Below are 22,719 nucleotides of genomic sequence, written 5' to 3'. Positions count from 1 at the left end.
CAGCCCAGCTCGCTGAGCGTCCTGATTGAGTAGTCCCGAAAAGACGGGCAGTGCATGTAACGAATGAACAGAGGCGAGTTGGACACGGATCTGGTGGTGCAGCCAACGGCGGAGGAGAGCCTCGGAGGCCGAAGGGGGGGCCAATGGGGACGGGCGGCGGGGGCGGGACAACGGTGTAGGATAAAGCGGCGGCCGAGGCAGCTTCATTGTTGTGAAGCTTCTTAAAGGGGCCGCATCACCCTGCTGGCCCGGGGGTGGGTGCGGCCCAAGTCCCGGGGCGACCGAGCACAGACCGAGGTCAGGAAGGTGGGCAGGAGTCGTGGGAGCCGGCGAGGAGGAGCGGGCTTCGGGCAGAACCCCCTCAACAGGCCCCGCCCCGGCCCCGGCCCCGGCCGGGCCGGATGGACCCCCCAGCGGCCAAGCGGAGCCGGGGCTGCCCCGCAGGACCGGAGGAGCGCGACGCCGGGGCCGGGGCCGTGCGCTGCCGGGGCCGGCCCGAAGCTCTGCTGGATCTCAGCGCCAAGCGAGTAGCCGAGAGCTGGGCCTTTGAGCAGGTGAGCGAGAGGCGGGGTGGGGAGGAACCCACTCCTAGCCTCTTCCTAGACATAGCTTTTCCTCCCCCTGCCCAGACCCCAGCCTCCGGACCTGTCCCCATCGAAGACACCTCCAGAGATCTCCAAAATCCTTAATTCTACCCAAGACATCCCCTCATCCTCCCATTTCACTCCTTCCACCCCCATCCCTTCCTGGGACAGCTCTGCTCTTCAGCCCACAAGACCCAGGAATACCTGAGTGCCCCAGATCCAATTCGGGACCCTTTTTCTCCTCCTGCCCCGTGGTCCTCTTACAACACCGCATACCTCTCTTGTCCCACCTTATCCTCATCCCCAGTTAGAGCACCCCGTTCAATCCTCAATCCTCTCTCCAACTCTTACCACCGCCTCCACTTGGGAACAGACCAGATCTCAGGACCTAGAGACCTAACATTTCTGACCTACACCCCCTTAGAGGACTCTCCCATATATATAGATCCCAGGCCCAAGACACCCTTTTCTGTCTCCGATCCCTGCCTCCGGCCTCCACAACCCACTTATCCCATGGGGACACCTTCTTCTCTTGTCAATCCTTCACTCTGGCCCTAATACACAAGCCCCTGTCATTCTGGGACCACCTCCCACCTGGGGCTGCCCCTCCTGACTGGCTGCAGAGATTACTCCATTGTCAGAGTCCTCCCTCCCATTACTTCATGCCTACCCTCCCCTTTTCCCCACCCCTCACTCTAAACCATCTCAGTCCTTCCAGAGTTTGGCAGCAAGTGCGGGGCCAGTGTCTTGCTACCTGGACAGGTGCACCTGGAACCGTGCCCCTATGGTCTCTGGGGGCCCTGCCAGGATGGCCCCAGGGCAGAAGCTATTAGAGTCAACTTTCCCAGCCTCAGTGGAGTTGTGACTAGGACCTGACCAAGCCTTCCTCAGCCCCGATAGGTTCTGTCCTCTCTTTGGCTTTGGGTGGCTTTCTTTGCTCCCTGGCCTCAAAAGAATTAGGGAGTCTGCCTCGACCAATGGGTCTGGGCCAAGTGTGGATGGGGCGGGCTCTGATTCATGGCCTGGAAAATCCCTCCTTAGTCATCTGCCAACTGTCCCCGAGGCCCCGGGCGAATCACTGGTCCTCCCACTTCCCTTTGACATCCAGGACTGGGGACTCTGAAGGGTCCCTGCTCCTTCATTGTGTGTGAGACCCCCAGGACAATCTTAAAACCTTCTCCAGGGCTCCCATGTACCTGCCTCGGGCAAGTCTGGTCCTAGTAAAGGTCTTACCCCACAGAAGCAGCTCTTTGGCAGTTGGTCTCCTTCTTACTTTAAGGAAACAAGGGCACAGAGAGGTTGAGAAACTTGCCCAAGGACACCCAGCCAGTGAGTAGCAAGCCTGGACTGGAATGTAGGCTCAACCAGCTCAATTCATTGCCCAGAGCCCCCAGGGGTAGGCAGGACATTCGTTCTTTCCTGGGGACCCTTAGAAGCTGGAACAGAGAGCCTGTCTTGGAACCTGGAGCTCATCAGCTGTAGGATCCTGAACAAATGAATTCACCTTACTTCTGAGCTTAGAATCCCCAGGCTGCCAAAGTATTGGGTTGTTGCTGGTAGAATTAAGGGTATTTAATATGCATAAAACATTTAGCACAATGTAGGCTAAGACTGTGTAGGCCTGATCATTTGTCTTCTGATCACTTTTCTTTCCTCCTGCCCTACCCCAACCCCGCAAGCCTGAGGGGTGAGACTACCTTCCATTAGGATCCTGGGACCTGACATTCAAGAGGGAAGTGACAGAAAGTTCTAGAATACTAACAATGGGCCAGGTGTTATTATAAGTGCTATACATATTAACACATATGTAATACTCATGACACCCAGAAGGCGGATGCTCTTAACATCTCCTTCTTACACTTGAGAAAAACTGAAGCTCAGAGAAGCAAAGTGACTTGTCCAAGGTCATGCTACTTGTTTTATTTCGTTATTTTGGGCTTATGTCAGGTCTTAACTGTGGCAAGTAGGATCTTCACTGTGGCATCTTTTGTTGTGGTGGGTGGGCTTAGTTGCCCCACAGCGTGTGGGATCCTAGTTCCTGGACCAGGGCTTGAACCCACATCCCCTGCATTGGAAGGCAGATTCCCAGCCACTGGGCTGCCAGGGAAGTCCCCAGGGTCATGGTACTTGTAAGCAGCAAAGTCAGGGTTCCAGCACCCGGGTCTCTAACACAGCAGCCCTTCCCACAGGTTGAGGAGCGATTCTCCCGTGTGCCGGAGCCAGTCCAGAAGCGCATCGTGTTCTGGTCATTTCCACGCAGCGAGCGGGAGATATGTATGTACTCATCACTGGGGTACCAGCCCCCAGAGGGCGAGCACGACGCCCGGGTGCCCTTCACCCGCGGGCTGCACCTGCTGCAGAGTGGGGCCGTAGATCGTGTGCTGCAAGTAGGTGAGTGCCTGTCCCTCCAGCCCTGCCAGGGAGGCCGAGGGTCCGGAGCGTGTGTGGAGGAGCAGGGAGCTGGAAGATTCCAAAAGGCAGGCTTTGATGCCCACAGAGGGTTGTACAGAATATTCTGTGCTCAGGATCAGGGATCTGCCTCGACCTGAGTCAGCTTAGTTGGGGGGTGAAAGCAGAAGTATGAGACAGGGAGGAGGCAGTGGTTTTGAGGAGCGATTATAAACCGGAAGTGAGGGGAGGTTCCAGACCTCAGGCAGTGGGACCCAGGAGTCCTCTGGGGCCAGGATTTAGAGCCAGAGATAAGAATGATCCTAGACTTCAGGCAGTGGGGTCCTTGGTAAGAGTTGGAGGCAAAGTTTGTTTTCTTTTTTTAATATTTATTTATCTTTTGTTGGGGCATGTGGACTTCTCTCTGGCGGTGGCACACGAGCTTAATTGCCTCAAGGCAGGCGGGATCTTAGTTCCTCGACACCAGTCCCATACACTGACTGGAAGGAGGATTTCTAACCACTGGACCAGGGAACTGGCGAAGTTTTAGAGCCAGTGGTGAGAAACAGACTTAGACCTCAGGCAGAGAGATTCAGGTGGAGGTTGGGTTCATAGGTTTAGGGATGGTGTTGGACCTAAGGCAACGAGGATTTGGTGGGGTCTGGGGTGAAAGTTCACCAGCTCAGGGAGATGATGAAGGATAGGGAAGCCTGGCGTGCTGCTGTCCGTGGGGTCGCAAAGAGTCAGACACGACTGAGCAACTGAACAAAGGGTGAAAGTTGAGGATCATCGGTAAGGAGTACTCTTAAACCCCAGACAGCAGGGTCCAGGTGAAGGGAGGGGTGGAAGTGTAGCTAGAGATGAAGGATGAATCTAGACCTCAGGGAGCAGGGCTCAGATGGGAACCGGTGGAGACTGAGCCAGAAGGCAGATGAGCCTTGGAATGCCACACTTCACATGGGGGCAGGTCACGTCATCTCCCGGCTGGAGGCAGGGACTCAGCCAAGATGACCCTCTCTGAACCATGTCAGCCTGGGGGCCCCCTTGCCTGGACATGACCCAGCCAGCCACAGGCTCGGCCACCTCCAACTGGTATGAGGAAGCTGCTGTGTCCCTGCGTGACACAGACGGGGCCGGCTGGAGCCTGAGCTGCCCAACCAGTCGGATGAGCCTGGCATCTGGGCTCCCCAGGGGCCAGGGAGGGGCAGGGGGTAATGGGGTGACCTGGCCCTTAGCTGGCCCCCAAAATTCAACCCCTCGCCCCCAAGATTCTTTGGTATTTTCTCAGGAAGTTCCAGGGTGCCTGGTGCCTGGGCAGTATCCATAATCATTCAAGGGCTTGTAGTAATATTATTCAGAATTAGAATAAGAACAAGCATTTATTTAACACTTACAGTCTGCAAACAGTATTCTACATTAACCTATTTCATCCTCATTACAAACGCATGAGGAGGATGCCACCTCCACATTTATTCATTAATATTCCCATTTCACAGATGCAGACACTGAGGCCCAGCAAGGTTAGGTTACTTGTGCTAGGTTACTCAGCTGGAATTTGTACCTGGTCTTGCTGTACGTCGTTTTCAAGCACGACCCATCTCTGGGGTGACACAGCAGTGACAGCTTGGTTTTGGTCTTAGGGTTCCACCTGAGTGGAAACGTCCGGGAGCCAGGGGGCCCCGGGGAGCCCGAGCGGCTTTACCACGTCTCCATCAGCTTTGACCGCTGCAAGATCACATCTGTGAGCTGCGGCTGCGACAACCGTGATCTCTTCTACTGTGCCCACGTGGTGGCCCTGTCGCTGCACCGCATTCGGCACGCCCACCAGGTGGAGTTGAGACTGCCCATCTCTGAGACACTCTCCCAGATGAACCGGGACCAGCTGCAGAAGTTCGTGCAATACCTCATCAGCGCCCACCACACCGAGGTGCTGCCCACCGCCCAGCGCTTGGCAGATGAGATCCTCCTCCTGGGCTCTGAGATCAACCTGGTGCATGGTAAGGGTGCCCCAAGGCCTGATGGGAGAGGTGAGGCCCCAGCTCAAAGCCACCTTGCTTGCTGTGTGGCAGGCGTGTGTCACAGCATCCAGAGACAGCCTTGATCTAGGAATGAGGGTGGAGCACCACCACCTGAGACCAAGCTCACACACCTAGGAAGTGGCAGAACCTGGATTTGATCTGGCGCTGGGTAGATGAATGGTCGGAAATCAGCCAATGGGAAGATCCAGCCCCAGGGGAGGGGTGTCCCAAGATCGCAGGAGCAGGTCTGGGATTATGGATGGGTGGAGGTCATGAGGAGTATGTGTGGACTTTAGTGGGTGTCAGAGGTGGGCTATGGTTAGGAGACAGACCCGGAGGTGTTATGAATTCTGGGGTGGTTTGGAGCTACGAGTGTTGCTTAACTATAATGGTGGGAGGATGGAGTAAGATGGAGAGTGAATAGATGGATGAGTAACAGGTGGAGGCATGAATGGATATTTGAGGGTAGTGATGGGTGGCGGGAAGTTGTTCATGATGGAGTGCTGGGATGAACTGATGGTGTGGGAAAATGAATGGAATGAGTGGATGGGTGATTTACTGGGACAGTAGGTGAATGGGGAGTTGGTGGTACTTGGCAGTGGAGTTGGATGGGACGTGCTTTGATTGGGGAGTTTGAGGTAGTGGACAGATGGGGTTGGTGGCAGCTTGGAAGGACCAAAGGGTACATGGATTGGGGGTGAGTTGATGGGTGCATGAATGTTGTTATATATAGACTGACCTGGTGGATGGATCAAGTATATAGGATGGATGGAGGGACTAATGGATTGGTGGGTGTTTGGAGAGTTACAAATGAATGGATGGTTGGTGGGGAAAAAGATAGATGGAAAGTTAGGGTTAACTGGATGGATGGATAGCATGGTTGTGTGAGTCAGTGGATGAATAGGTCAGTAGTGTTTTGAGTGGTTGGTACGGATGAGTTGGAAAGACAAATAGGGTTGGGTAGGTGGATGGATGGATGGACGGACTGATGGGATGGGTATGTAGATCAGTGAACAGATGGGAGTTATGGGTAGGGTGGATGATGGACTAATGGGGTAGGTAGGTGTGCTAAGGGTTATGATGTGTGGATGGAAAGATGCATGGCATGACATGGGGGTGTGGATAGACCGGTGAGTGGTTTGAATGGATGGGTAGGTGATGCTTTGGGTAGGATGAGGATGGATGGGTGGGTGAGTGGGTTTTCAGGTGGGATGGATGGAATTTGGGGATGGGTTGGGTGATTTGGAGGACTGGTTGACATACTCCTTTCCCCAGCCCACACCTGTTTTCCCTCCCTTCGCGCAGGTGCCCCAGACCCCACAGCAGGCGCAGGCATCGAGGATGCCAACTGCTGGCACCTGGACGAGGAGCAGATCCAGGAGCAGGTGAAACAGCTGCTGTCCAATGGCGGCTACTACGGCGCCAGCCAGCAGCTGCGCTCCATGTTCTGCAAGGTGCTGCGTGGGCGAGCACGGGGGCGGGGCTAGGCTCCGAGTCAGAGCGCCGCCCCTTCTCACCACCAGGTCTTGGCACAGGTGCGAGAGATGCTGCGGATGCGTGACTCCAATGGGGCGCGCATGCTGATCCTCATGACTGAGCAGTTCCTGCAGGACCCGCGCCTGGCCCTGTGGCGGCAGCAGGGCGCCGGCATGACGGACAAGTGCCGCCAGCTGTGGGACGAGCTGGGTGAGTCCGAGACCCCAAAAGCAGAAGCGCGGCGAGCACCTGGGCTCACCACCCTGAATCCGCCCTCATTCAGTACCACTGCCAATATACATGGGCTGTACCGAGCGCTGGGGCTACCACAGGCAACAAAAGAGATTAAATAGCTGCCTTCAGGGCTTCCCTGACGGCTCAGTTGGTAAAGAATCCGCCTGCAATGCAGGAGACCCCGGTTTGATTCCTGGGTCTGCAAGAGCCGCTGGAGAAAGGATAGGCTACCCACTCCAGGATTCTGGCCTGGAGAATTCCATGGACTGTATAGTTCATGAGGTCACAAAGAGCCGGACTCTGAACGACTGAGCGACTTTCATTTCTTCTTCTCAGAGAGCTGACACCTAGTAAGGCAGACAGAGAGGAGAAAATCCCACAAGCCCATTAGGCCAGGGGTCAACACACGTTTTCCACAGGGCTAGATAGTTACTAGTTTTGGCTTTTTCAGGCTATTCGGGGTTTGTCCCAACTATTTGATTTTATCTGTTGTAGCAAAAAAGCAACCACAAACACATAACAAAGTAGGCATGGTAGCATTCCAATAAACTGTATTTATGGACACTATTTATTTATTTGAATTTCATATCATTTTCACAAATCACAAAATATTTTTATTTATTCCCCACCCCCTCCACCATTTAAAAATGTAAAAATGAATCTTAGCTCAAAGGCCATTCAAAAACAGGTGGTGGTCACTGGAAAAGACCCTGATGCTAAAGAAAAAAAAAAAAAACAGGTGGTGGGGGACTTTCCTGGTTGGTCCAGTGGTTAAGACTTTGCACTTCCAAGGCAGGAGTACAGGCTTGATCCCTGGTTGGGGAACTAAGATCCCACATGCGGTGCAGCTCCAAAAAAAAAAAAAAGAAAGGCAGGTTTTATTTTCTCCACGGGTGGTAGTTTGCTGACCCCTGTGGTTGATAGTGATAAGTGCTATAGAGAAAAAAAAATTGCAAGAGGAGTCTGGCAGCCAGGGTTGGAGTCCTGACTTCTGTCTTCCCAGCTGTGTGACTTTGAGCAAGTGACTTTACCTCTCTGAGCTGTAAAGTGAAGAGAGGATGAATTGCAACCTCAGAGGCCCAAGGTGAGAGTTAGGCAGAGACCAGTGCCCAGCACACAGCAGGCACTCCGTAAGTGTGTGCTGCCCCTGCTGGCATGAGTGCTGAGCCTCCTCCATGCCCACATTGGCTACCCTCCCTCCCCAGGGGCCCTGTGGGTGTGCGTCATCTTGAGTCCCCACTGCAAACCAGAGGAGCGGACGAGCTGGCTCCAGCTGCTTAGCAAGTGGGACAAGCTGGATGTGTGCCCGCTGGAGGAGGGCAATTACTCTTTTGATGGGCCCAGCCTGCAGGCCACTGCAGCCCTCATCCCAGGTAGGAGTGGGGTCCCTGCCATTCCCCCCAACAAATCCCTATTGCCTGTAGCCTAGCCTCCCCATCATAGCGCTCTGGGGGAAAATGGAGGCAGGGCGGAGGGGACGAGCCCTTACCTGCCTCCTAGCCAGGAGACAGTGAGTGTCCAGGGCAGGGGCAGCAGGCAGCCTGAGGGACAGTGATGTGAAATACTTAAGATACCTGTAGTTCTGGGCTGACTCAGTCTCCTCCTGGCCATGGAGGCAGAAATCGGGTGGGGGGAAGGGGAAACAGAAAGAAAAGGAAACAGGTATTGAGAAGAGAAAGACAAGTAAAGACAGGCAGGGAGGGAGGGAGAGAAATAGAAGAGAGAGAAGGAAATTGAGTATGGAGGGAGAAAGACGGGCAGACCCAGCTGTTCATTTGTGGTGGCTCAGATAGTAAAGAATCCACTGCAAAGCAGAGACCTAGGTTCAATCCCTGGGTCAGAAAGATCCCCTGGAGAAGGGAATGGCTACCCACTCCAGTATTCCTGCCTGGAGAATTCCATGGACAGAGGAGCCTGGCGGGCTATAGTCCATGGGGTGGCAAAGAATCAGACACGACTTTTTCATGTCGGACACTTGCACTTTCATGAAGGACTATGGTAGCTCCCCTGACACACACACAACTCTAAGTCTTCTGAAAAAGTTGGGGGCAATGATGGCACACTCGTCACTGTATCTAGGCCCAAGCTGGCACTTGGTGGGATAGAACTGTCCACTGCCTAACTGCTAGGGCCCCCCTCATGGGACCACATTTGGGCACCTCTCCCACAGGCCCAGAGGAGGAGGAGGAGGAGGTGATGGCAATGGCTGCAGGTTCCCGCCACACCGTGTTTGGCCGCGCCCTGCAGGCTGGGTCACTGCATTGGAGTGATGACCATCTGCAGAGGATCCTGGCCAGTGACTCCTACAGCCCCAACCTCACAGGCAACGGGGGCAGTGACAAACCAAGCTTCGACCCCCAGGGCCGCCCGCTTTGGCTGGGCGAGCCCTTCCCCACTACCTGTGCTCGTGTGGACACCCTGAGGGCCCATGGATACCCCCGCCAGGCCCTGCGGCTGGCAAGTGCCATAGTCAACACCCTCCGGCTGCAGCAGCGACATCAGCTACAGATTTACAAGCAGCAGAAAAAAGGTGGGCACCAATCTTATCATCGTGTCCTGGGGCTGAAGACACAAATGCCAACTGCTGGGGGCTGTGGCAACCTGGAGGGTCTGTGGGTACAATAGGAAAACAGACCACTCAAGGTGTGTTGAGCAGAAAGGAATTTAATACAGGGGACTGAGGGCTCACAGAACCAGTGAAAGGGCTGCCAGATTGAAAGTCAGGGAAGCCACTGCCTGGGTCCTCAAACTTGAACTTCAGAAGCACAGAGAGTTCAGCTGCCTGTAGCCCTCACTGGGGGGAAAGTTCCCAAGAGACAGCCCAGAACCTGCTGGCAAACCTTACATCTCTGCCCCAGACAGCCACACACACACCTACTCACAGCTGCTGCAGAAGAGTAATGGGCTCATTTTCTCCCACCTTTCACACCTTACACAAAGGGGTCTGGGAAATGTAGTTTCTATGCATCCACCCACATGCCTTTGAAGAACATGGACCCAGCATGCCAGATCAGATTTTTCCAAGAGAGGCCAGAAATCTGGATTCTTTGATGTGTAATTTCCTGTTTTGTTTTTTTTTTCCCCCAATATGGGCAACAAATTCGAAATTGTATTCCATGTTGTTTGACCCCCCCAAAAAAACATGTTTGTAAACTAGATATGGGGAGCAGGAGGGAGCCACCAGTTGCATACTCTGGGTGATGAGGTTGGGTTGATGGGTTAGTTACCAGGAAGTTGAACACAGGGTTTAATGAAGGAAAAGGGGGCTTTGGTATCTGAGCAGAACTCTAAACTAGCCTGGAAGCATAGGGAAAGCCCCCACCCTTCCCCTGGACCAGAGGAGGTGAGAGCTAAGCTTAGATCCTAAGGGTGTACATGAGGTTCCCAGGAAAAAGAGAGGGAGCAACTATATTCCAGCAGAAGAAACAGCATGGGCTGGAACCCAGAGGCAAGGGAGAGCTCAGCTTGTGTGAGATGAGAGGATGTGCTTCCAGATGGCGTGGGTGCGTGACAGTCACAGGGAAGCATTCATATCCGTCCTTGAGAGTGCTGAAAGCTGGTTGAACCTGAGAGAACTGAGGATTAAGGGTTATATGGAGAGGAATGAGACTGGTTGGATGTTTTAAAAGCACCCAGTTTAGCCACGCCTCAGCCTGGGTGTGGGACAGGAGGCCAGGGAGGTGAGCACTACTGCAGAGCTCAAGGGGGCAGAGACGAAGGTGCCAGATGGGTGTCTGGAGGCTGGGCTCGGGGTTTGGGAAGAGGAAGCCCTCCTGGAGGGTTGGTAGAAGGGTGGGCTTTGAACCTTTTTTTCTACCTTCAGAGCTACTGCAGAAAGGTTCCACCTGTATCACCAACATGGAAGGATGGGTGGGCCATCCCCTGGACCCCATTGGCTGCCTCTGCAGGGCACTCTTGGAGGCCTGTCGTCTAGAGGAGGAGACCCTCGCCATTTACCCAGGTATCCACACTGGGGACCCCTGGAGGAGGTGGGAGAATCACCACCCCTTGGCCGTGCTCCTTTGCCTAGTATTCCTATTACTTGGCCACGCCCCTACACTTGGCCTGCCCTTTGGCCAGTACCAGGTGCCAAGAAGCTTAGCTTCTGTAAGTGAGGCCACCATAGGCCTACCTGCTGTTGGAAGGTGGGTGCTACCTCCTGATGTGTGCAGAAACAGCTGGCTCTCCATAAATCTCCCCCACCCCTACAGTATCCATGTTTAAGGTCAGGGACCACTAGAGTCCCAGGAAAATGGGTTCCTCCCCAGTAGCCTTGGTGCCCTTCTCCCACAGACTCGGGCCCTGAGAAGCGGAAGGTGGCCTACCAGCACGTCCCTGTGCCGGGGAGCCCTGGGGAGTCCTATTTGGCAATGGCGCTAGAGGTGGCCCTGCTGGGCCTGGGACAGCAGCGGGCCCTGCCCGACGGGCTGTATGCCCAGGACAAGGTGGTGCGCAATGAGGAGCAGCTGCTGGCCCTGCTGGAGGAAGTGGAGCTGGACGAGCGGTTGGTGCAGGTCCTGCGCAAGCAGGCGGGACAGCTGCTAGAAGGTAAGGCCACACTCCTAAGCCAGGTTGTTCCTGAAACGTAGGGTCCAGTCCACTGCAGTGGTCTGGTTGCTGCTGGGTTGGGAGACCCAGCCTCTACCTCCACCTCCGGTACTTATTGTCTTACCTTATTGGTCGGTCGCTAAGTTGCGTCCTACTCTTTGCGACCTCATGACTGCAGCACGCCGGGCTTCCTGGTTCTTCACTATCTCCCTGAGTTTGCTCAAACTCATGTCCATTGAGTCAGTGATAAACCACCCCATCATTACATACCTTGGCAGTTCCCTAAACGGGAGGTCCTAATTTTGGCCCCGCCCCAGAAAGCCTGCCGACCAATAACGGCTGCTATTGATGAGGCCCCCCCCCCCAGCCCTATCCTTGGGAGGCCCCGCCCCTACCACTTAGGGAAGCTGGTTTGGCCGCGCCCCCAGAAGAAGTGCAGCCCCGCCTTCACTCTGGCAACACCCTGCGTTTGCGTCCTACCCCTACCCAGGGGTCCCAAGGGTCTCATTCCTTTGGATTTTCCAGTACTTGTCTTAGTCCCAGCCCTGTTTCCACGCCCCGGGACCTCTCTAGCCTCAACCACTGTTATCTTGGGCGGCCCATACCCCCACTGGAATGTGAGGACCCCTGGGGAGAGGCGATTCACGCCCAGACCTGGGGGTTGAGCTTGGGTTGCCCCCGCAGGGGGTCCTTTCAGTGGCTTTGGAGAAGTGCTGTTCCGGGAGAGCGTACCCATGCACACCTGTGCCCGCTACCTGTTTACCGCACTGCTGCCTCACGACCCAGACCTGGCCTACCGCCTCGCACTGCGAGCCATGAGGTGAGAAAATGCAGCGGGGGACTTCCCCAGGGGCGGGAGGGATTAGGGGATGGGAGGCTACCGGGAGCCCTATCCTTCCGCCTGCACGCACCACCTCGTTCATGCAGTCTCCATGCTGGCATTCCAGGCCGCTCTGTGCTCTTGATGATTAAATATAAATATGTCATATTATTTTGAATTTGAGAAATCTCCACATGACACAGAATTCAGAGTCCTTTTCTAGGTAAGTTTATCCCAACCTACCCAAAGCTCTCTGGAGGCAAGCAGTGTTACCACTTTCTTATCTATACTACAAGAGTCCGGATTTCTACAAACTTGTAATCTGAAAATTAAAACTTGGTTCTCCTTTACACCCATGATACATCCTGTTGTTTAGTCACTAAGTCATGTCTGACTCTTTTTGCGACCCTATAGACTGTAGCCCACCAGGCTCGTCTGTCCATGGGATTTCCCAGGCAAGAATACTGGAGTGGGTTGCCATTTCCTTCTCCAGGGGATCCTCCTGACCCAGGGATCAAACCTCAGTCTCATGCATTGGCAGGCAGATTCTTTACCACTGAGCCACCAGGGAAGCCCCATACCTCTAGTACCTATTCTTTTTTTTTTTTTATGTTAATAACCTATTGGTTTCTTATGATGGTTAATCTTTTTTTAATATTTATTTAGCTGCACTCAATCTTAGTTGCCGTCCTCAGGATCTTTAGTTGAGGCACGAGGGCTCCTTAGTTGCAACATGCTGAATCTTTTAGCTGCGGCGTGTGAATTCTTAGTTGCAGCAGGTGGGATCTAGTTCCCTGACCAGGGATGGAACCCAGACCCCCTGCATTGAGAGCACAAAGTCTTAGCCACTGGACCACCGAAGAAGTCTCCTGTACCTATTCTTTGCGCCTTGTTTTCGCTGAACTTTTGCATCTTAAAGGCTCTATCCTGTCACATAACAGGTGAACCACTGTAGGGTGGTACCATGAAAAACCCAGTGTGAAACTGATAGACCTTTAGATGTTGCAGTGAATGACCAGGTCACCCATTTCCCATGCGCACCAGCAGATCGTAGAAGCAGAATAGTAAAAGGGCCCGTCCATAGTAAACCATGCCCAACCAATTAAGTGAAATCTGCCTCCCACTCTCTGATCCTGTCCTCCAGAGATACCTATTAACCATCTGAGAGCTTCCCTGGCTGTCCAGTGGTTAAGACTCTGTTTCCAATACAGAGGGATCGGGTTCAATCCCTGGTTGGGGAACTAGGATCCTATATGCCACATGGATGGCCTGGCAAAAAAAAAAAAAGTTTGAGGTGCATTTTCCAGAATATTTGAAAAAAATAATCTGTTAAGAGCCATGATTTAGAGAACACTCTTTTATGTGTTAGACTTTTTTTCTAAACCAGTGCTAGCAAATTACAACCCACGGGCCACCTTTGGCCAGCTGCCTGCTTTTGTGCAGCCCCTGAGATAAGAATGGTTTGTGTATTTTTAGACGGTTGGGAAGAAATCAAAAAAAATATTCTGTGACACATGAAAAATACGTGAAACCCAAATTTCAGTTTCTAGAAATAAAGTTTTATTGGCCCAGAGCACCACTCACTCGTTTGTGTATTGTCTGTGTCCGCTTTTACACAACAGTGACGGTTGTGACAGAGACCAAATGGCCTACAAAGCTGAAAATACTGGCTGTCCAACCCAGTGCAGAAGAAAAGCTGCCAACTTCTGATCTAAATCTGACTCACATTATCCCATATAATCTTCTAAACACCCCAGCGAAATAAGTATATTTACACCCATTTTACACATAGACAGGCTGAAGGTGTGCCCCAAGTCATGTAGCAAAGTCATTTATTTTTTTAATTTTTATTTATTTATTTAATTTTTGGCGGTGCTAGGTCTTCATCGCTTCCCGAGGGCTTTCTCTAGTTGCAGAGAGTGGGGCCTTCTCTTTGTGGCGCTGCTCAGACTTCTCACTGCACTGACTTCTTTTTCACGGAGCAGGGGCTCTCTAGTGCTCAGGCTTCGGTAGCTGTGGGCTTAGCTACTTGGTGGCACATGTGGGATCTTCACGGGCCAGGGATTGAACCCGTGTCTCCTGCATTGGCAGGTGGATTATTAGCCACTAGACCACCAGGGAAGTGCAGCAAAGTCATTTTAGATATTTGGAACCAGAATAGTCTTGACTCCTTTTGCACGCTTTGATTACATTTAACAGCTTTGTAGAACTTTCTTAACACAAAATGCATGTAAACAGTGAGCTGAGGATCAAAATATCTTACGGGGGCCCCCCATTGAGTCATTCAGCAAACATGTGTTGTATGCCTGTTGTATATGGCAGGCATTGTTCTGGTGCTGGAGATGCAATGGTGACCCAAATGGTCAAAAATTCCTGCCCTAATGGAGCTGACATTGTAGTGAGGGAAAGACAGTAAGCACATTTATAGGTAAACTATGTTGTATGGCAGATGGTGACTTGCAAGAAAGGGGTAGAAGGGGCTGGGAGGGGAAGTTGCACTCTCCCATGTGTTGGGCATGTCAGGAAAGAGCTCACTGAAAGTATTTTTGAAGTAATTGTATTTATTGATTTATTTTTGGCTGTGCTGGGTCTTCATTGCTGCACAGGCTTTTCTCTAGTTGCTGTGTGTGGGCCTCTCGTTGCAGCAGCTTCTCTTGTTGTAGAGCACAGGCGTTGGGCACGCTGGCTTTCAGTAGTGGTGGCACGAAAGCTCAGTAGTTGCTGCTCGCAGACTCTAGAGCACAGGCGCAGTGGTAACAGCACACGAGCTTAGTTGCTCTGCACCATGTGGAATCTTCCTTGACCAGAAATCGAGCCCGTGTTCCCTTCGTTGGCAGGTGGATTCTTATCCACTGCACCACCAGGGAAGCCCTGATGAGAGTGTTGTTTTTTTTGTTTGTTTTTTTGTTTTTGAGAGTGTTTTTAACAGTGGGTCAAAACTATGGTCTCTGACAAGATCAGAATATGAGCAGGGGTTGCAGACCCTTCATCTCAGGTGGTCGGGTCTCCTAATCTTGGTGAGTTTCTCCAGCCCCTTTAATCTTGCCTCAGGTGGTGTCTTGGCTGTTCCTCCCTTGATTAGCAACTGTTGGAATCCATCCTTTGGAACGCAGGGAAGTTCCTGGAGACTGGAGTCTTTACTTCAAGAAATGCCAGACAGAAAGGCCTCTGTGCCTGGGATTCCCACAGGGCCCTGCTCAGTTTCAACTGCAGTGAACATCTTTGTCTTCTTAATTTTTACTGGAGTATAGTTGATTTACAATGTTGTGTGACTTTCAGGTGTACAGCAAAGTGAATTAATTATACATATACCTATGTGTGGGGCTTCCCAGGTGCCACTGGTGGTGGACGCCCACCTGCCAATGCAGGAGACATAAGAGACATGTTTCGATCCCTGGGTCGGGAAGATCCCCTGGAGGAGAGCATGGCAAGCCACTCCAGTATTCTTGCCTGGAGAATCCTACAGACCAGAGGAGCCTGGAGGGCTACAGTTGTTGGGGTTGCAAAGAGTTGGAGGTGACTGAAGTAACTTAGCAGCAAGAGCAGCATACCTATGTGTCTGTGTGTTAAGTCACGTCAGTCGTGTCTGACTCTGTGACCCCATGGACTGTAGCCTGCCAGGCTCCTCTGTCCATGGGATTCTCCAGGCAAGAATACTGGAGTGGGTTGCCATGCCTTCCTCCAAGGGATCTTCCCGACCCAGGGACTGAACCCGGGTCTCGTGTCTCCTGCGTTGGCAGGCAGGTTCTTTATCACCAGCCCCACGTGGGAAGCCCCATGTATTTTATACATGCAGTAAACATCTTCAACACACATCTTCCGTCTTCCTGGGTGCCCAGGGCTTTGCTGACTCTGGAGGGTAGGTTCTGGCTGAGGCAAGAGGCGTCTCCTAGAGAGGATGGAGAGTCCAGCCTTGTCTCACAGCAGGCTTGCTTCTCTTCTCACCCCAGGCTGCCCGTCCTGGAGACAGCGTTTCCAGCTGGAGAACCTCCCAGCAACCCGCTGGACTCCATCATGAGCAACCGCTTTCCCCGCTGGTTCATCCTCGGCCACCTGGAGACCCGCCAGTGTGAGCTGGCCTCTGCCATGCTGACCGCCGCCAAGGGTGAGGACCGTGGCTGCCCCCACCCCTGTCCCCCTGCCCTTTACATTACTCCCCTCCCTCCTTACCCTCAGTCCATTCCTCTCGCTTACTTTTACTTATCCCACAGTTTTCCTTGGGGCTTCCCAGATGTTGCTAGTGATAAAGAACCTGTCTGCCAGTGCCGGAGACATAAGAGATGTGGGTTCGACCCCTGGGTTGGGAAGATCCCCTGGAGGAGAGCATGGCAACCCACTCTAGTATTCTTGCCTGGAGAATCCCACGGACGGAGCAGCCTGGAGAGCTACGGTCCACGGGTTACAAAGAGTCGAACGCGACTTAGCGTGCACCTCCACAGTCTTCCTTGAGCACATTCTTTTTTTCTTTTGACCTGTGGGATCTTAGTTCCCCGACCAGGGATCAAACCCACACCCTCTGCCAAGGGAGTGTGGATTCTTAATCACTGGACCAACAGGGAAGTCCCTTCTTGAGTACCTTCTGTATATGCCAGGCACTGCCCCAGACACTGAGCCCCAGTAGCAAACAAAACTGTCCCGAATCCCATGCTCTGTGCTGTTATTCCTAGGGAGGGCAGACAGACAGTAAATAAGGTAAAGAAGACAGTTATGCAGTGGGAGGTAATAAGTGCTATGAAGAGGCATACAGCAAGTTGACATTTAAGCCACAATGTCAAGGTGAAGGTGGAGGAATGCCAGTACCTGGTGTCTTAGCTCAGCTGCCGTAACAAACTATCACAGATGCGGTGATTTAAATGACAGAAAGTTATTTTCTGACAGTTCTGGAGGCTGGAAGTTCAAGATCAGGGAGCCAGGACAGTCAGCTCCTGGTGAGGGCTGTCTTCCTGACTTACAGACGACTGCCTTCTCACTGTCCTCACATGACAGAGAAAGAGAGATCTCTGGTTTCTCCTGTCCGTGTAAGGACTCTGATCTCATCCAGGGGGCCCTAGCCTCATGACTTCATCTAAACCAAATTACCTCTCAAAGGTCTGCCTCTAAATACAATCACTCTAGAGAGTTAGGGCTTCAGTGTATGAATTTTGGGAGGCACAGTTCAGTCCACAGCATCTGGGAAGAGTATTCCAGGCAGAAGGAACAGCCAGCACAGAGTGCCTGGTTATATTTAAGAAGCAGAGAGGAAGCTGGTGTGGCTGGAGCTGAGTAACAGAATTGTAGGATTTAGGTGGACAATAATAGTAATAAAAGTTGACATATGTGCATGTGTTTGCATGCTCAGTTGATCAATCATGTTAGACTCTTTGTGACCCCATGGACTAGCCCTCCAGGCTCCTCTGTCCATGGGATTATCCCAGCAACAATACTGGAGTGGGTTGCCATTTCCTCCTCCAAGGGATTTTCCTGACCCATGGACTGAACCCATGTCCCCTGCAGCTCCAGCATTGGCGGGTGGATTCTTTACCACTGAGCCACCTGGAAGCCAGTCACATATTAAGGCCTTGCCATATTAAGGCCTTTACAAGTATGGGCTCACCGCAGCCCTGTGTGACATGTACCGCGGTATTAGTATTATCCATTGTACAAATGGAGCAGCCAAGGCATGGAGAGGTGAGGTGAGTTGCTCAAGAGCACACAGCTTGTGTGAGTTGAACCCTGGGATCTGGCATCTGCTGGGTCCAGAATTGGCGCCCTTGACAGTTAGGGGTCCAGTGGCTTCCTCCCACAGAAAGGGAAGGGGCAGAGGAGAGATGAAGGGGAGTGCCAAGAGTGGTCTAGGTCTTCATAGAACCATCGCCAGGTGATCACCATCCACATTCACACATTTGGACGTGTGTGGAAGAAATTGTGTGAGCAGGTCCAGCAGCATCTGGCTGGTGCGGGGTATGCCGATGATATCTTCTGTCCCTCCCCCAACTCTAGGAGACCCCAAGTGGCTGCACGCAGTACTGGGCTCCATCCAGCAGAACATCCACTCTCCAGCCTTGCTTTTCAAGCTGGCGCAGGATGCCTGCAAGACTGCCACCCCGGCCAGCGCCCCGCCGGACACCACGCTGTTGGGCATTGCGCTGGAGCTGGGCCTTCAGGTGAGAGCCACGGGAGCGAGCATGGGGGCGAGGCCAGGTGGGCCTGAGGGTAGGGCAAGGGCCCACTTGGGGGTGGGGCCTGAGTGCAAGGTTTTTCTGGAGGCGGGACCTAAGGGTAAGCTTCCTGTCCTTTAGGGGCGGGGCCTGGGTGTGAATGGCATCTCTGGGCGGGGCTACAGAGGAGAGTCCTGGGAGAGGTGTCCTGAGAGTGAGGGCCTGAAGTCAACAGTGAGGGTGGGGCCTATGAATACTCAGTTGCAGACCCTGAAGGTGAGAATCTACTTCTGGAGGTGTGGCTGAGGACACGGAAGGGGATCACGGAGCATGCAGGTGGCCACAAGAGGGAGCAGAACCTACGTGTGTTGGCCTGGGGTTGATGTGCCATAAGGACCATGAGTGGGCGGGGCTGAAACGGAAGAGCCTGCCTACTAGAAGCTTTCTTTGGGAAAGGGCCTGCAGGGGACTGCAGCGAGAAGGAGGCCTCACTACTGAGGGGGCGGGGCTTAGGGAAGGTCCTGCGAGTGAAGAGCCACGTCTGGGGGTGGGGTCTGTGGTTGAAAGTCGTGGAGGTAGGACCTGCAGGTGAGTGTCCAGGTCCTCCCTCAGGGACCCGGACGAGGGACAGCGCTGTAAGGGCAAGGCAGAGGCAAGGGCGCAGCTTGAGGGCATAGACAAGTATGGGGCTCATGGGGGCAAGGTCTCAGTGGCAAAAGTAAAATAAGAGAATAAGGTACAGATTCAGGTGACATCTTCCCAGTGTAGAACTGGCCAGCAAAGGGCAGACAAGTGGCAGAATTGGCCTCTGAACAACGCCGTGAAGGGGGTGGAGCTCTTGTGGGGGAATGTGGGGGTTGAGATAAAGGCGGTGTTTTGGGGGGTTTTTTTGGCTGTGCCAGGTCTTAGTCATAGCACACAGGATCTTCGATCTTTGTTGCTCCATGCAGGATCTTTAGTTGCAGCAGGCAGGATTTTTTTTTTTTTTTTTAGTTGCAGCATGTGAGATCTAGTTTCTGGACCAGGGATCGAACCTGGGCCCTGTGCATTGGGAGCATGGAGTCTTAGCCACTGGACCATCAGGGAAGTCCCCAAGGGTGGTCCTTCAGGGTGGTGACCCTACTAATTAGGAGCTTCCAGGCAGGACCTGGGCTTGGGGCCTCAGGAGAAAGGCCAGCAAGAATGGTGCTTATTGGGGGTGGGACCTGAAGAAGGTGGGAGCTGTAATGGCAGGTGCTTTGTATGGGGCCTCAGGAGGAAATCTGACAGGAAGCACAGAAGTTTCCAGAGAAAAGTGGCAGGTTGGTTAGTTGTCCCAGATAGGATCCACGGGACCTTAGAATAACACTAACAGTAATGGCTGGTGTCAGCTGAGCACGTTGAAACAGTAGGCACTGTACAAAAAGCTTTACTTACTATACACTTTCGCTTTATTCTCACAACTAGGTAAGGTAGATACTATTTTTATCTCCATTTTACAGATGAGGAAGCGGAGGTCCAGACAGGTGAAGCACCTCGCCCACACTGTATGGCTTTGATTCAGTCCTCAACTTCTGAGTTTCCTGGGGCCCCTCAGAATCTTCCACCCCCACTCGTAGGCCTCCCTTGGGTGACCCCCTTCTCTCCCTATGTCCCGTGCTGCAGGTGATGCGGATGACCCTGAATACCATGACCTGGCGTCGGAGGGAGATGGTGCGCTGGCTGGTCAGCTGTGCCACAGAAATCGGTGAGAGCCCCCAAGGGGACTCACAACTCACCTCCATGCAGAACCAGGAAGGCAGGAGGGAGAAGCAGAGCCATTTCCTGGACCCCAGCCCCTGCTCTGGGCTGGGCCAGGAGCAAATGATGGGCATGGGGGAGGGCAGGGTGTGTCTAGCTGAGCCTGGAGGCTGGCCAGGCTAAAGAGGCTTGGAGAACGGACAATCCCTCCAATGCTTAGCACCCACCTTCCCAGTTCCTACCCAGCCCAGCTGCCCTCTGCTCCCTTAGGAAAGTAAAGTGAAGTTTCTATCAAGCCTGGAGTGGAGATAGAGGGGATACAGCTTTATTCTTGCCTGGTGGGAACTGTAGGTCAGGGTAAACTTGTACACATAGGTACACCCATGCACAGATAAGTCGCCAGAAAAGCCATGCACACAGGGTAAACCCATTCACGCAGGGTAAACCCATGCACGCAGGGTAAACCCATGCACAGGTGAATCCCTGCCCCGTGCCCAGCCAGTGTCACCCTCTCGTTTCCTGTAGGCCCGCAAGCCCTGATGAACATCATGCAGAACTGGTACTCCTTATTCACCCCGGTGGAGGCGGCCACCATCGTGGCCGTAACGGGCACCACCCATGCCACGCTGTTGCGGCTGCAGCTGGATGCAGCCCGGCGGGAGGAGCTCTGGGCCTGCGCACGCACCCTGGCCTTGCAGTGCGCCATGAAAGACCCGCAGAACTGCGCCCTGCCCGCCCTCACCCTGTGCGAGAAGAACCAGGCGGCCTTCGAGGCGGCCTACCAGATTGTGCTGGATGCAGCCGCAGGCGGCCTGGGCCACGCCCACCTTTTCACCGTGGCGCGCTACATGGAGCACCGCGGCCTGCCGCTGCGGGCCTACAAGCTGGCAACGCTGGCCCTGGCGCAGCTCAGCATCGCCTTCAACCAGGACAGCCACCCGGCAGTCAATGACGTGCTCTGGGCCTGCTCGCTCAGCCACTCGCTGGGCCGGCACGAGCTCTCGGCCATCGTCCCCCTCATCATCCGCAGCATCCACTGCGCCCCCATGCTCTCCGACATCCTGCGCCGCTGGACCCTCTCGGCGCCCGGCCTGGGGCCCCTTGGGGCTCGCCGGGCTGCCAAGCCTCTGGGTGCCGATCGGGCACCGCTGTGCCAGCTGCTGGACGCGGCCGTGGCAGCCTACATCACCACCAGCCACTCGCGCCTGACGCACATCAGCCCGCGTCACTACAGCGACTTCATCGAGTTCTTGGGCAAAGCTCGTGAGACTTTCCTGCTGGCGCCCGATGGACACCTGCAATTCGCCCAGTTCCTGGAGAACCTCAAACAGACCTACAAGGGCAAGAAGAAGCTCATGCTCCTGGTGCGGGAGCGTTTCGGCTGAGGGTCAAGATGCAGACGGTGGGGGCATCCTCCCTTTGCCCCTGCCCCTGTGGCACCCGCCCTCTATCAGGGGCGTCGACGCTGAAGGCCCGTGTGGCGTTTCAGTATTAAGTCAGGGAAGGAGCCCAGCTGAAGCTGGGTGGTCTTGCCTGCCATCCCCCACCCCCCCAAGCCCAAAAGGAGGTGGGAGGCAGGAGGTGGCATCCTGCCACGTGCGTGCCTAGGAGCGTGCAAGCGAGTGTGCAAGACACGAGGATCAGAAGCCATACCAGCACCCAGAGGCCTGGAAGGGGGTGTGTGCTTGTGCAGCTGGTATGACCCCATTGTGAGCACCCAGAAGCAATAGTCAAGCTCTCCCTTCCCAAAGCTACAGCTCTGTCTGGAGCTGTAGGGGCAGCGGGGAGTGCTGGGAAGCAAGACTCTCCAGACACTGGTTTTCGAAGTCAGAGTAGCATACAGACCCTCCCTGTGCCCAACTCTAGGTGGATGGAGGGCTTGTGTTAGGGCATCTAAACTTTTGTAATACCCCCTCACCCTCCACCCCCTCCTCAGGGGCCCCACTGGCAGCCCTATACCCTCTCCAGGCTGCCCAACGGGAACCAATGGTTCACCCCCCACTGAAGGATTTGAAGAGGCTTCAGGCCTCGGCCACATACCTCACCCCCTCATCCTGCCAGGACTCTGTTGGGTGCCAGGCTCCCAGGGTAGGCTGGGGGAATCATTGTTGCCCCTCCCCCTACCTACTAGTCACTGGACTTACAACTCAGGAACCGAGCCAGACTCACACTGTCCTCCAGACCTGGTGTGGGGGAAGACAAGCACAGGCAAGCCAGAGACCCCCCCAGTCTAGAAAGGGGCCAACATCTTAGCATTTTTTGGCTGGCTGTGTGTCTCTCCTTTTCTCCTCCTCTGCCTGCTCTGTCCTTCATCTTATTCCGTCTTCGCATATTTCCATCTAGCCTGTCTTTCTATTTGCATTCCCAGTTGCTGTTTGGCCTCCCTCCCCCCAGCTTGGCCTAGGGAGAAGAAGAAAGTGTCCCACTCCCAATCACCTGCCTCTGTCTTTTCTCCTCTTGTAATTAAGGACAAAAATCACCGAATTTTGTAACTTTTTTTTCTATTTATTGAACCACATATTGTATTTTTTTTTTTTAAGATTGAACACAGCTTGTTCTTTTAAATTTTAGTTTGAGACAAAAGTGTGTGCTCCTCCCCCAATGCGGCCCCTGCCCGGGCACCCTTTTCCCCCCGTAGAAAATCTCCAGCCTCTTCTCTGGGAATAGCTTCAAGCGACGGGTGCAATGGGAGCCACTGTTGGCTGCATCCAGTGCTAAGAATATGGATGATAGTAGACAGGGATGGAGAGCTCACTGTGAGCAAGCCTAGTGTTTATATCTGTGCTTTACACCTG

The 22,719-nt window shown here is 53.7% G+C and overlaps 1 protein-coding gene across 2 annotated transcripts; it reads left to right on the top strand.

Annotated features, from left to right (window-relative positions):
• The first annotated feature begins 166 nt into the window (after positions 1 to 166).
• On the top strand, positions 167 to 22,470 carry ZSWIM4 (zinc finger SWIM-type containing 4). Of its 2 annotated transcripts, XM_069589218.1 has the most exons (14): positions 167 to 554; positions 2,774 to 2,975; positions 4,613 to 4,969; positions 6,296 to 6,444; positions 6,526 to 6,676; positions 7,906 to 8,073; positions 8,871 to 9,230; positions 10,524 to 10,661; positions 10,994 to 11,248; positions 11,933 to 12,068; positions 16,019 to 16,173; positions 18,048 to 18,211; positions 19,850 to 19,931; positions 20,450 to 22,470. In XM_069589218.1, the coding sequence occupies exons 1-14, from the start codon at positions 402 to 404 to the stop codon at positions 21,307 to 21,309; spliced, it is 3,330 nt and encodes a 1,109-aa protein (XP_069445319.1). In that variant the 5' UTR covers positions 167 to 401; the 3' UTR covers positions 21,310 to 22,470. The 2 variants fall into 2 exon arrangements, with proteins under 2 accessions (XP_069445319.1, XP_069445320.1); XM_069589219.1 differs by lacking the exon at positions 7,906 to 8,073 and having other exon boundaries at positions 209 to 554.
• The last annotated feature ends 249 nt before the right edge of the window (positions 22,471 to 22,719 follow it).

This window comes from Ovis canadensis, chromosome 5, assembly GCF_042477335.2.
Source record: "Ovis canadensis isolate MfBH-ARS-UI-01 breed Bighorn chromosome 5, ARS-UI_OviCan_v2, whole genome shotgun sequence".
Taxonomy (NCBI): Eukaryota; Metazoa; Chordata; class Mammalia; order Artiodactyla; family Bovidae; genus Ovis; species Ovis canadensis.
This window is presented reverse-complemented; position numbering and strand designations above follow the sequence as displayed.

Excerpts from the sequence above, each read along its gene's own strand:
- ZSWIM4 (XM_069589218.1), top strand. The coding sequence starts at position 402 with ATGGACCCCCCAGCGGCCAAGCGGAGCCGGGGCTGCCCCGCAGGACCG. Across the intron at positions 4,970-6,295 it reads TGAGATCAACCTGGTGCATG|GTGCCCCAGACCCCACAGCA; the intron begins GTAAGGGTGCCC and ends CCCTTCGCGCAG. Across the intron at positions 9,231-10,523 it reads TTACAAGCAGCAGAAAAAAG|AGCTACTGCAGAAAGGTTCC; the intron begins GTGGGCACCAAT and ends TTCTACCTTCAG.